This window comes from Odocoileus virginianus, chromosome 31 (genome assembly GCF_023699985.2).
Source record: "Odocoileus virginianus isolate 20LAN1187 ecotype Illinois chromosome 31, Ovbor_1.2, whole genome shotgun sequence".
NCBI classification, from domain to species: Eukaryota; Metazoa; Chordata; class Mammalia; order Artiodactyla; family Cervidae; genus Odocoileus; species Odocoileus virginianus.
The window spans coordinates 28,287,100-28,299,346 of NC_069704.1; the positions used below are offsets into that span (position 1 = coordinate 28,287,100).

The 12,247-nt window shown below is 36.1% G+C and overlaps 1 protein-coding gene across 7 annotated transcripts in view; it reads right to left on the bottom strand.

Moving 5' to 3' along the window:
- ERCC6L2 (ERCC excision repair 6 like 2) overlaps window positions 1-12,247 on the bottom strand; it is a 173,517-nt gene that overhangs the window by 38,514 nt on the left and 122,756 nt on the right. For all 7 annotated transcript variants that reach the window (XM_070459504.1, XM_070459503.1, XM_070459501.1 and 4 more), the window contains exons 15-16: window positions 5,782-5,862; window positions 3,241-4,393 (exon numbers count right to left, since the gene is read on the bottom strand). In XM_070459504.1, the coding sequence (XP_070315605.1) occupies window positions 3,241-4,393; window positions 5,782-5,862 (1,234 nt within the window). The remainder of the gene's footprint in view (window positions 1-3,240; window positions 4,394-5,781; window positions 5,863-12,247) is intronic.

Genomic DNA, 12,247 nt, shown 5'->3' on the forward strand with positions numbered 1-12,247 from the left:
CTGTGAGTTCCCTGGACTTACCTTGTGCGACCATTAACAAGATGTATCCGAAGGTAATTTCTTCTTTGCTTTATGCCGTTTCAGTTTATGAAAAATTACATAGGAAGGCTCTACTTTCCCATAGCAGGGCAAGGGTATCAAAAGATGTATCATAATGAACTTTTAAATGAGGACGACTAAAAACCACAAAAGAAAGCTTGTTTTGTCAAACACAATTATTAAGGTTTCTAAATCAAAATATCAGATTCTTTCTGGTGATTTTTTGGGGGAATATATCAAGACACTTCTGAAAGCAATGGTAACTCAAAAATCACTAATCAGACTGTCAGCAGATGATGGTAAGGGGAAGAAGTTTTTCTAGCTCTAAAACATGAGAGCAACTAGACTGCAAAACCAAAAGCCAAGGACAACACTTAAACAAATCAGATGACAAGACATTCCTACTAGCTCCAAAATACAAGAAGCCAGGTTCAGCTCACTAGTAGCTATACACTCTGTAGGCACCAGGGCCTGTGTGAAGGAAGAAGGAAGTGGCACGGTGGCATCTGATGGGTCTGAGAACAGGACACTCTAGCACAATGGGCTACCTGGAGATCAGCAGCTATATTTGGGAAGATGTTCCATTCTCTAAAGCTGAGTACAGGTTACAGGGGGCTTGCCTACGAGGCTGGGGCAGGCTAGCCCTAAGCAACTCCCCAAATCGACCCCCCAGGGCTCCCAGGCCAGGGTCAAATAAGAAGGAAAAACTGTTGTAGTGAAGTAAAAGTGAACAGAATAGTAAGAACAGGAATGAGGAAAAGAGATGGTCGAGAGCAAAGCAGGAAAAACGGTTAGAAACAAGAAATCCCACTACTGTTTTGAACACTATGCAAAAATTACAAATATGAATCTCTGTGCAATTAGAAAAGACTTCCTAAATTCTGCCTCATTTTAAAAAATTCAGGGGAAAGAATTTGTATATCAATGAGCAAAGGGTCAAATCTCATAAAAATTATAATGGAAAAGAAAATAAGCAGAATAACATCCCTAAATGTCAGAAAAATAAACTTACAAAACAAAATTGTAACTAATTTCAGAATTAGGTAAAAGACTTCAAGAAAATGGTAAAACATAGGGATCAGCAATACAAATCAGACTTTTAAATATAAAGGGCACAAACTGTTATTAACAAGAATCTCAGAGAATATTACTCTCATGAGTACTTTTCTGGGATCTACTAGAAATAAGAGATCTATTAGAATATAAGCTTCAGACAATCAAAATGATGAGAGAGACACTGACATGAAGACTAATGAGAAGCATTAAATTTATAGTTACCTGCAAACCAAGAATAAATGAGGTCCAAGAGGAGAGCGTATAATGCAGTAACCGTGTATTCTGACAATGAACACATAACATATCCATTTTAAAAACAGGCAGAAATTGGAGAGCAAATGGGAAGTCTGCCCCAAACATTAATGTTTTCAGGAATCACACTACAGTAGTATTGGTATTTTTATTATTTTACTTCTGTGTAATATGGATACAAAATGACTAATTATGGGACATTATAATTAAATCATCCCCTATATGCTGAAGAACCAGGATTATCAGTGGAGAAGAAAAAGTACGTGAATATGACAGAGAAGAGGTTAAGGATAAGCTCTAGGTATACTCAGTCACTTAGTTGTGTCCAAGTATTTGCGACCTCATGTAGCCCGCCAGGCCCCTCTGTCCATGGGATTCTCCAGGCAAGAATACTGGAGTGAGTTGCCATGCCCTCCTCCAGGGGATCTTCCGAACCCAGAGATCGAACCCAGGTCTCCCACATTGCAGGCAGATTCTCTACCATCTGAGCCACCAGGGAAGCCCAAGAATACTGGAGTGGGCAGCCTATCCCTCCTCTATGCCCCCAAATAAAGAATAAATATGGAAGCATGAAAATGAACTCATGAAGTATTTTATCTCATATATAAAAATACATACATGTCACACATATATAAACTCACATATACATATATATATACACACACAGACACACAATTTATAATAAACACAATTTATCCACTGAAAAGACCCAGAAATAATAACTAAGCAAGCAGTAGCAATGATCATTTCTAGCACTAGACTGTGGTCTTGAAACACACTTTTTCACTAAAAGAAACCAAGACTTCTTAGAGAAATAACTGATTTTAGGTCTGAGGCAGAAAATGCATGAGATGATCCTGGAGTATTGTGTAACACTAGATCGCTATCAAAGATGATTAGCATCACATCAAAGATCTAAGGAATCAAAATGCTCATGTTTAAAGGCTCCCACTGTGCAAAGATGGGAAAACTGAGCCTCAATAATGGTACTAATTGAAATGAATTTAGACTCATTAAATGTGCTTGAATCAATTAATTCACAATGATAAGAAATTGAAGGATAATAGAAAATTCATTTACTAAAGTTGGTAAAGAAATGACTTTTCCTATCTTATCTATATGAACTGTATCACGGGGTAAGTAATAGTAGATGAGGGGAAGTACTGCCTCACAAAAGCATTCTAACAAATGAAAAAGAAATGAGAAGTAGAAACCATCATTGTGCTACTCTGAGTGAATAAATGGCTGCTAAGATCATAAAGAGACAAACCAGCAAACATTCTGTCAAACACTAACTTTTGCCTTGCCAAGGGGACTGAACCTGAGTTTGACACAGTGTCAGAGGTCAACTGCTCCTTTTCAGGAAGTACAGAGGGGTGAGGAATATGTTCACCTGCACCAATAGCACACAATCAGCAAAATGCAAACTGCAGAAAATAACTGGCCTGGTTTCTTCAACAAAGAAATCATATAAAGAGAAAAAAAGAAAAAAAAATCTTATAAACTGTAAAGAAAGGGATGGAGGAAGAATCTTATACATTAAAATAAACTATATAAAAATTTTTAATGAGACTAAACTATAATGTTAAGGGTTATACACTGTATCAAATATATATACATTTGATAAAACCATAAAAATGCAAAAAAGTTAAAATAATTAGTTTATAGTGATTCAGATGGGTTACATAGAAGGAGTCTGGTATACATGACAAGCTTCTCTATCCTGACCTAGGTCTTCCCTTTATCCTGCCACTACCCACTTCCTCATTTGTATCTCAATATAGCACCTCGATTGCAGAGTTAATTCAAACTAATTCAAGCATCTCTTAAGAGCTATTTGATTGTATACAACAAATATGTAAAGAAAAGTTTTCAGAATGGATTTGCAGTTACCTAAAAATTTATCCATTGATTCACATATCCGATTCTGATTGACAATGTTCTCATTTGAAAATTTCATTGGTTTTCTTGGTATGAAAGTGTTATTTCTTTTATGGTTAGCTAATTTTGAAGAGACACTGATTTCATCTTTTATAGTTTTTGGTCTATGGTTTTGTTTAGAGAAACTGATGTGGCCAACAGATAAATTATCATCTGAGGATGAAAACTCATCAATAGTCTGAGAGTTACAGTCTTCATCTGCTGCACACCCTTGGTTTGCTTTCTTCCTTGTTTTTGGAAAAGTGTAACGTTCCCTTTTATTTTCCTTTTTTCTCTTAAACCTCAGAGAACTAGTAGCTCTTTGCTTTCTTACTCTTGGCTTGCAGAAAACTTCAATGTCATCAGATTCATCACTAATATCACTACTACCTTTTCCTTTTGTATTAGATTTCAGGGTCTCAATCTCAAGATTTAATTGTTTTGAAATTAGTCCATTTCCTCTGACATTGGTCTTTGTATCATCACCATTATTTTTTATATTTACAGGATTTTCTGATTCAGAATCTTCAGATCCATCCACAGGTAGCTTAAACCTTATATTCTTCTTAAGGAATCTCTGAGTTGTATACTGTGTGGGAAAGATGATATCACTATCTTCTGATTCTGTGACATTCTGTAAAATGCAATGGTGGTCAACTGTGTTTTTAAAGTTTTTCTCATCACCAGACTCAGAAGGAATATTTTCTTCTAAAATTTTCTCACTTTTATCAAAAACACATTCTCCATTTGGATTTAGGACATTAGCTAATTTCTGATGTTTCAAAGTACCAAGAGAGTCTTGACTCTTCTGACAACCAGCATTTTTGGCTTCTGTTGAAAGGTATGTGGGCTGTTTATCAGAACTTTCATTGTCAGAGGCAATATTTTCATCAACATCCTCAACTGTTTCACATTTTGTCTCAAACAATTTAGAGAAACCGCACTGGAAAAGGCTAAGCTGCCCAGGAGAAACTGAAGCTTTACTTGAGTAAGATGCTTTGTTTTTAGCAGGCTTTGTTACTGAGCTGCCTGCTGATTCATCTTCACTAAAATCACTGCAAAGATCACATGCTGCTTCTGCTAATTGTTCTGGACCTCTGTGTTCCTGACAGTCCGGCTCCCTAGCCTATAGAAGAGGCAATGACAGAAACATTAGAAAATGTCAAAATAACGATATCAAACCTATTACACTGGAAGGGAATTAATTTGGGCAGATAATTTATATACAAGTATATCACTTGGTATTTTCTAAAAGTAAAACATGTGGCAAACAAATATAAAGGATTTAATATTACAGTCTGGTATACTCTTTTCAAGTTGAATAACTTTCCGAATAAATAAAAGTTAAAACTAGAATATAAAGTGATTAAATTATTTACAGGGAAAACACAGAGCAGAACTGTTAGCTTCAAAGATGCAGAGATTGAATCTGGCCTCAAAGTGAAAAGCACATAACCTGTTGCTTACTACAGTCCAGCTGATACCTTCAACCATGCTTTAAAAGCAAAACAAATTTGTAGGAGTTAAAGAATTCCCAACTAGAAAATATTTCTAGTTCATTAAAAATAAGATTGGACAGGATCTTGACCACCATAAATAAATAAGATACTAGAGCCATTTTGAAGTAAAATTTATTATAAATTTAAACCTAATATTTATTTTTTTCACATCAATTAGAGCTAAATATATTCTTCAGTTTCTGAAAACTGAGGCTTCATTAGTGAAAGATTTGGGGAAGTATTATTCAGTAATCTGGTAATACTTCTGCCAACATTTGATATTCATGTATTTCTATAAATTAAAAAAAATATTCACCACATAATGGATGATATAAATTTATAGGGGTATTACAAATTAATAGTTATCACTGCATGTAGTTATCATACAGCTATATAATATACTGCTGCATCATATGTATATTATATCATAACATATAGTTATCATATAGCCCATTATATCTTTGGGCTACTATAAATTTAGAGTTAAAATTCTTAAAAAAAAAAGACAAAAATAGCAACTGCAATTAAAATTTTACACACACTCTTTACTTTTAAAAAGGCTTTATGATGACAACATAAATTTTTGTAGAATATGAGATGACAAACTACTAAAACTGTCACAGGACAAAGGACTCAAATATCTGCTTGAGTCAGAGAATGAGTTTGATGTCTGGATTTAATAATCTTAAATATATACGATTGAGATTTTTCCATTTAATTTGTTGCTTAGGTTAGATTGGTCATCTACACAGTGCATTTATTTTTGGACTTATAGTTTGGTATAGTTAAAATTCCAGTTTGGATCTAAACACTTGAAGATTGCTCCTGAATTTTTTTTAATGATATAAAATATTAGCCTAAATTATTAATTTTACTGACAGTCCTTTGACTTTGTGTCCCTAACTTTTTAAAAAATTCATTTTCATTACATATTGAAAAATGAAGGAAAAAGTAAAGAAACTTAAAATCATCATGTGCATGTTTCCCAGGAGCTCTAGATTCAAAAACTGCTTACTGTTTCTAGCTTGTGTACTGGAGGCTCCTCTTTCAACCACGTTGTAGCTGTCATGATCCCAGCTTCCACCTTGCCTTCTCTCTGCAAAAAATGTAAACCACTGTATAAAATATATAAAGTAGAAACAACCAGATAAACAAGGGCAATGGCATGATGAAACTTAAGAGTTAGGAAAACTGAATGCAGGGAATTCCCTGGCAGTTCAGTGGAGAAGGGAGCGGCTACCCACTCCAGCATTCTTGCCTGAAGAATCCCACGGACAGAGGAGCCTGGCGGGCTGCAGTCCACGGAGTCGCAAAGAGTCTGACATGACTGAGCAACTTTCACTTTCTTTCACTTCCACTTTCTCAGTGGTTATGACTCTGCAATTTCACTGCTGTGGGCCTGGTTCAACCCCTGTCTGGGGAACTAAGATCCTTCAGACCACATGGGGTGGCAAAAACACAAATAAATAAGTAAACTGAGTACAGCTTGCTTCAACTCTCTTAATGCTATTTTTCAATTTGCTAATTAAGGAATTCATATATATATATATATTTTTAAATGCTCATAATTCTTAGATAGTATAGAAGCAAGTAGAAATCTGCTGGGCAAATAAAAAACTCATTCTTATCATAGGCTTACATTTTCAGATAGAAAATTAATACCATTTTTCAGGAAACTCCACTAAAAGCCCTAGGAGGGAGGGAGAGTGAAAAAAATGCTAAAAATTTACCCAGTAGCCCATAATAACCATGTCTATATAACTATATAACTCGGTGTGTAATATAATATTTTATATAATGTAAATAAATAAATATTCTATACATTGCAGTAACTCTAAGGTTACATCGTCATAGAAAATACTGGGCATTGGGAACTTAGTATTTTAGCTTATGTTGCTAGTGTGCTTATCTTTCATATTCATTAAAAGATGTTTATTGATTTCTTCAGTGAAGCAGATATCAAAAGGAAAATGTCCATCTTATATAAAACTAAAAAGATCATAATATTATAAGAGGCTAGCTACATCTTTTAGGAAAAGTATGCTTTTACAGCTTTTGGTATATCATTTAGCAGAGATATATTTAATGGCCTAGATTCTAGAATACTAAATTCTTCTTCAAAAGGAAATACATTTATTGCTCTTTTCAAGTCTATCTGTTGATAGAACAAGGGGAAATAACATTATCATCACCAGAGTTACAAATATCCAATTTATGAATACACCAGTGTTCATAATACACCAGTGATATGGTCCCGGTTACCTGGTACCCAGGGCAACAAGTGAGAATCTCCCCTACTGAATTTGAAAGAATGATGAAGAGTTCCTGAATAAGATCTTTTCTACCAATGCCCAGAGGCTATCACGTTAAGGGAGTGAGGAGCCTCCTTCCTGGTACTCCTTTTTTTCTCATCAACAGAAATCAAATACAATAGGAGTAACTGGCAGCACCAGAAGTCTTCAAGCTGTCAGAGCCCCTCAGTGATAGGTAAATGGCAACTCCACTCTCTGTCGCTCAGTCCAAACACCCCGGTGTGCATGTGCGTTAAGTCACTTCAGTCATGTCTGACTCTTTGGGACTCTATGGGCCATAGCCCACCAGGCTTCGTCCAAGAGCTTCTGCAGCCAAGAATACTGGAGTGGACTGCTATGCCCTCCTCCAGGGGATCTTCCTGACTCGGAGATCGAACCTGCATCTCTTGGTGTCTCCTGAATTGACAGATGGATTCTTTAGCACCAGTGCCACATGGGAAGACCATAAATACCCTGGAGTCATCCTTCATTGCTTTTTCTACATACCTTATATCTGCTCCATCAGCAGATGCTGTCAGTGCCTCAGGGTACACACCACTATCCTCTGGCCCAAACCACCATCTCTTGGCTAGACTGTTGCAGTATCTTCCTACCTGGCTTCTTGCTTCTGCTCTTGTACTTCTATAGTCCAATTCTTAATCTTTAGAATAAACAGTATAGATTATACTATGTCATTCTGCTATTCAGAACTCCAATTGCTTTTGTTCTCACTCAAAGTCAAAGCCAAAGTTCCTGCAGGATCTGGCTTCCTGTCTCACTGGCTCCATCTTTGGCTCTCTTGTTACTACACTCTGGCCACTTCGGCTTCCTTGACATTTTGAAATCATGCTGAGCATGCTCTGAGGACCTTTGCATTGCTTTTCTGTCTAAAACTCTTCTTCATTGTCTCTTCAAAGAGTCAAATGCAACCTCACAGTGAATGCTTCCTCGGCTACTCCATCTAAAATTGTAATGTTCTTTCCTTGACAGTCTCCCCATTTTGTTTCCTGGCTCTATCTTTTTTTTTTTTTTGAGATATATTTTACATATTACAGCATGTATACTTAAGGTCTACAAAGTATTAATTTCATATATTTATATATTGTAATGTGGGGCTTCTCAAGTGGCTCAGTGGTAAAGAATTCGCCTAGCAATGCAGGAAATGCAAGAGACACGGGTTTGATCCTTGGGTCAGGAAGATCCCCTGGAGTAGGAAACGGCAACCCAGGGACAGAGGAGCTTGGTGGGCTACAGTCGATTGTGCCACAAACAGTCAGACATGACTGAGCACGCATGTGCATATATTGTAATATGATTACCATCATAGCTTTAGCTAACACCTCTAATGTATCATATAATTATCATTTCTTTTATGTGGTGAGAACATTTAAGATCTAGTCCTTAGGTAGTTCTGGGGTATATAACATAGTATTGTTGACAATACTCACCAAGCTGTGTATTAGATCTCTAGAATTTATTCATCTTCTACTTGCTCTATATTTATCTTTAGAATCTGTCATCATGATATACTAACTTCAGTTATTTTTTCTCTTTATTATTGTTTCTCCCAAATAGAATGTAAATTTTTATAGGTAGGACTTTTTATCTATTTTATTAATTTCTGTATGCCTAGCTCTATGATGTATAGTATTGGACATTTAGCACATACTCAATATTTGTGAAATTAGTTCTCTCTATATATTCTAAAGGGAAACCATTAAAAGAAAGTCAATGTTAGACAGAACAAAAATGCACAGAAATCTTCATATTAAAAGTGCTCTATAAATTCAAATTTCTGTATCTTAAAACATTTTAAAATGGGATTTTTCTATAACCTTGAAAAATTAAAAATGCATCACAGAAAGTAAAACACTTCTTTTACTTTATGGTATATGCTTCCCTTATATAGGGCTTGGACTAATAATATTTTAAAACATAATTTGGCCAAAAGCACAACATGAATTTACTAAATTCTGACTGATAACAAATCAGCAATTTTAATTCAAAATTTAATTTAATAATTGAATGCCAATGATGTTCCTAGCAAGAAATTAAGCATATTTTGCCATAAATGAAATATAAGATTATGGAGGGTCCTGTCATTAATAAACAATCCTGGAGGAAAAACAACATATATTGAGAACAACCAGAGAATAAGAGAACTTTCTGTCTAATAACCTGTCAAATACAATGTCTTACATAACACTTTTTAAACAGAGGAACAGTGGCTATTTTGATTAAAAACAGAGAACAAAAACTATTTTATATACAGCAGAAAACAGAAAGGCTGAGCACAAAGAATTGATGTTTTGTAATTGTGGTGCTGGAAAAGACTCTTCAGAGTTCCTTGGACAGCAAGGAAATTCAATTAGTCAATCCTAAAGAAAATCAACCCTGAACATTCACTGGAAGGACTTATGCTGAAGCTCAGTCTCCAATACTGTCCATCTGATGGGAAGAGCCAACTCACTGGAAAAGACCCTGATGTGGGGAAAGACTGAGGGCAAGAGGAGAAGGAGATGGCAGAGGATGAGATGGCACGACCAACTCAATGGACATGATTTGAGCAAATTCCAGCAGGTAGTGAAGGATAGTAAAAGACAGTGAAGGATAGTAAAAGATAAATGAAGGATAATAAAAGATGATGCTGTGAAAGTGCTGCACGCAATATGCTAGCAAATTTGGAAAACTCAGCAGTGGCCACAGGATGGATGAAGTCAGTTTTCATTCCAATCCCAAAGAAAGGAAATGCCAAAGAATGCTCAAACTACCGCACAATTGCATTCATCTCACATGCTAGCAAAGTAATGCTCAAAATTCTCCAAGCCAGGCTTCAACAGTATATGAACCATGAACTTCCAGATGTTCAAGCTGGATTTAGGAAAGGCAGAGGAACCAGAGATAAAATTGTGAAAATCCAATGGATCATCAGAAAAGCAAGAGAGTTCCAGATAAACACCTACTTCTGTTTTATTGACAATGCCAAAGCCTTTGCCTGTGTGGATCACAATACACTGTGGAAAATTCTTCAAGAGATGGGAATACCAGACTACCTTACCTGCCTCTTGAGAAATCTGTATGCAGGTCAGGAAGCAACAGTTAGAACTGGACATGGAACAATGGACTGGTTCCAAATTGGGAAAGGAGTATGTCAAGGCTTATTTTGTCACCCTGCTTATTTAATTTTTAGGCAGAGTACATCATGAGAAATGCTGGGCTGGATGAAGCACAAGCTGGAATCAAGACTGCCAGGATAACCTGGCAATATCAATATCCTCAATAATCAATATCAGTATCAATAACCTCAGACATGCAGATGACATCACCGTTATGGCAGAAAGTGAAGAACTAAAGAGCCTCTTGATGAAAGTGAAAGAAGAGAGTGAAACAGTTGGCTTAAAACTCATCATTCAGAAAACCAAGATCATGGCATCTGGTCCCATCATTTCATGGCAAATAGATGGGGAAACACTGACAACAGTGAGAGACTATCTTTTTGGGCTCCAAAATCACTGCAGATGGTGACTGCAGCCATGAAATTAAAAGACGCTTGCTCCTTGGAAGAAAAGTTATGACCAACGTAGATAGCATATTAAAAAGCAGAGACATTATTTTGCCAACAAAGGTCCGTCTAGTCAAGGCTATGGTTTTTCCAGTAGTCATGTATGGATGTGAGAGTTGGACTAAAAGAAAGTTGAACACCGAAGAATGGATGCTTTTGAACTGTGGTGTTGGAGAAGACTCAAGAGTCCCTTGGACAGCAAAGAGATCCAATCAGTCCATCCTAAAGGAAATCAGTCCTGAATATTCATTGGAAGGACTGATGCTGAAGCTGAAACTCCAATACTTTGGTCACCTAATACAAAGAACTGACTCATTGGAAAAGATCCTGATGCTGGGAAAGATTGAAGGCAAGAGGAGAAGGGGACAACAGAGGATGAGATGGTTGGATGGCATCACTGACTCAATGGACATGAGTCTGAGTAAACTCTGGGTGTTGGTGATGGACAGGGAGGCCTGGAGTGCTGCAGTCCATGCAGTTGCAGAGCCAGGCAGGACTCAGTGACTGAACAACAACAGAAAACAGGAAAAGTAATGTAATACTAATATATTTTACAGATAATGATTTCAAATTAGAAACACGAATATACATTAGTATGTTGCGCAGTACTCTGTGAAGGAGGTACGATCTGAGGGGGGCCTGAAGGACACAAAGTCATTGATTAGAGAAGAGGAATGGGAAAGAACAAGTCCATGAAAGAACCAGCATATACAAAACAAGAAAAAGGGGAACCTTACATGGGTCACTCAATTCAGAATCAAAGAATTACTATAAAATAAAACTCAGCAGTAAACATCAGACATTGTATAACAGTTGTAATATTCACGACATACAAATAACATATACCTTCCTCTTCTCCAACTACTGGTGATCACATTTGAACCACTGAACCACTACCGAACTTACTTAACGTATGCTTACCAATGCTACGTGTACATTAGATAAATATTCTCTTCCATCTGCCATAAACATGGTCTAAATTCTTTAAGGACAGAGACTAAGACAGAGACTAACTGCTCCTTGAACTGTTTCTATGGCACTATTAAATAAATGCAGTACATAAAGGTTTCACTACAAAGTTCTGGAAGTTAAGGGAAATATCCTAAAGGTTTTCAAGACTCAGTTTCCTCAGCTTTATGGTGAAGGGATTTAAAAAAAGTATAGGCCAAGACTTCATGATACTCATATCAATAGTAAGTGAAAAACAGGTCTTAGTATTCTAGTATATTAAAGAATTTTAAAGTTTTTTTTAAAGGATATAAATATCCTGTTACGAATAAGAAACATCTGTATCCTGAGGATGAACATAACTGGGAGAGTTTGAAAATAACTGGGAGAGTTTGAAATATTGGTGTGTAATTTTTATTGGGAACAGAAAAAGAAAGTCTCCACAAGACATGAGAGTGCATCTCAGGGAGTATTTGCTAACTTTTAATCAAAACACATTTTATATTTTTGTTTACTTAGGAAAGTCTCTTTTTTTAGTTCCTGACTTCAACAGCTGTTTTCCAAATGATAAATTTCTCTTTACCAGTCTGAAAATGGCCTTGGAAGGTCATACTATCTTGTATATGTATCTGAATTTAACTATGCATGGGGAAAATCTTCGATTAGAGGTATAATAATTC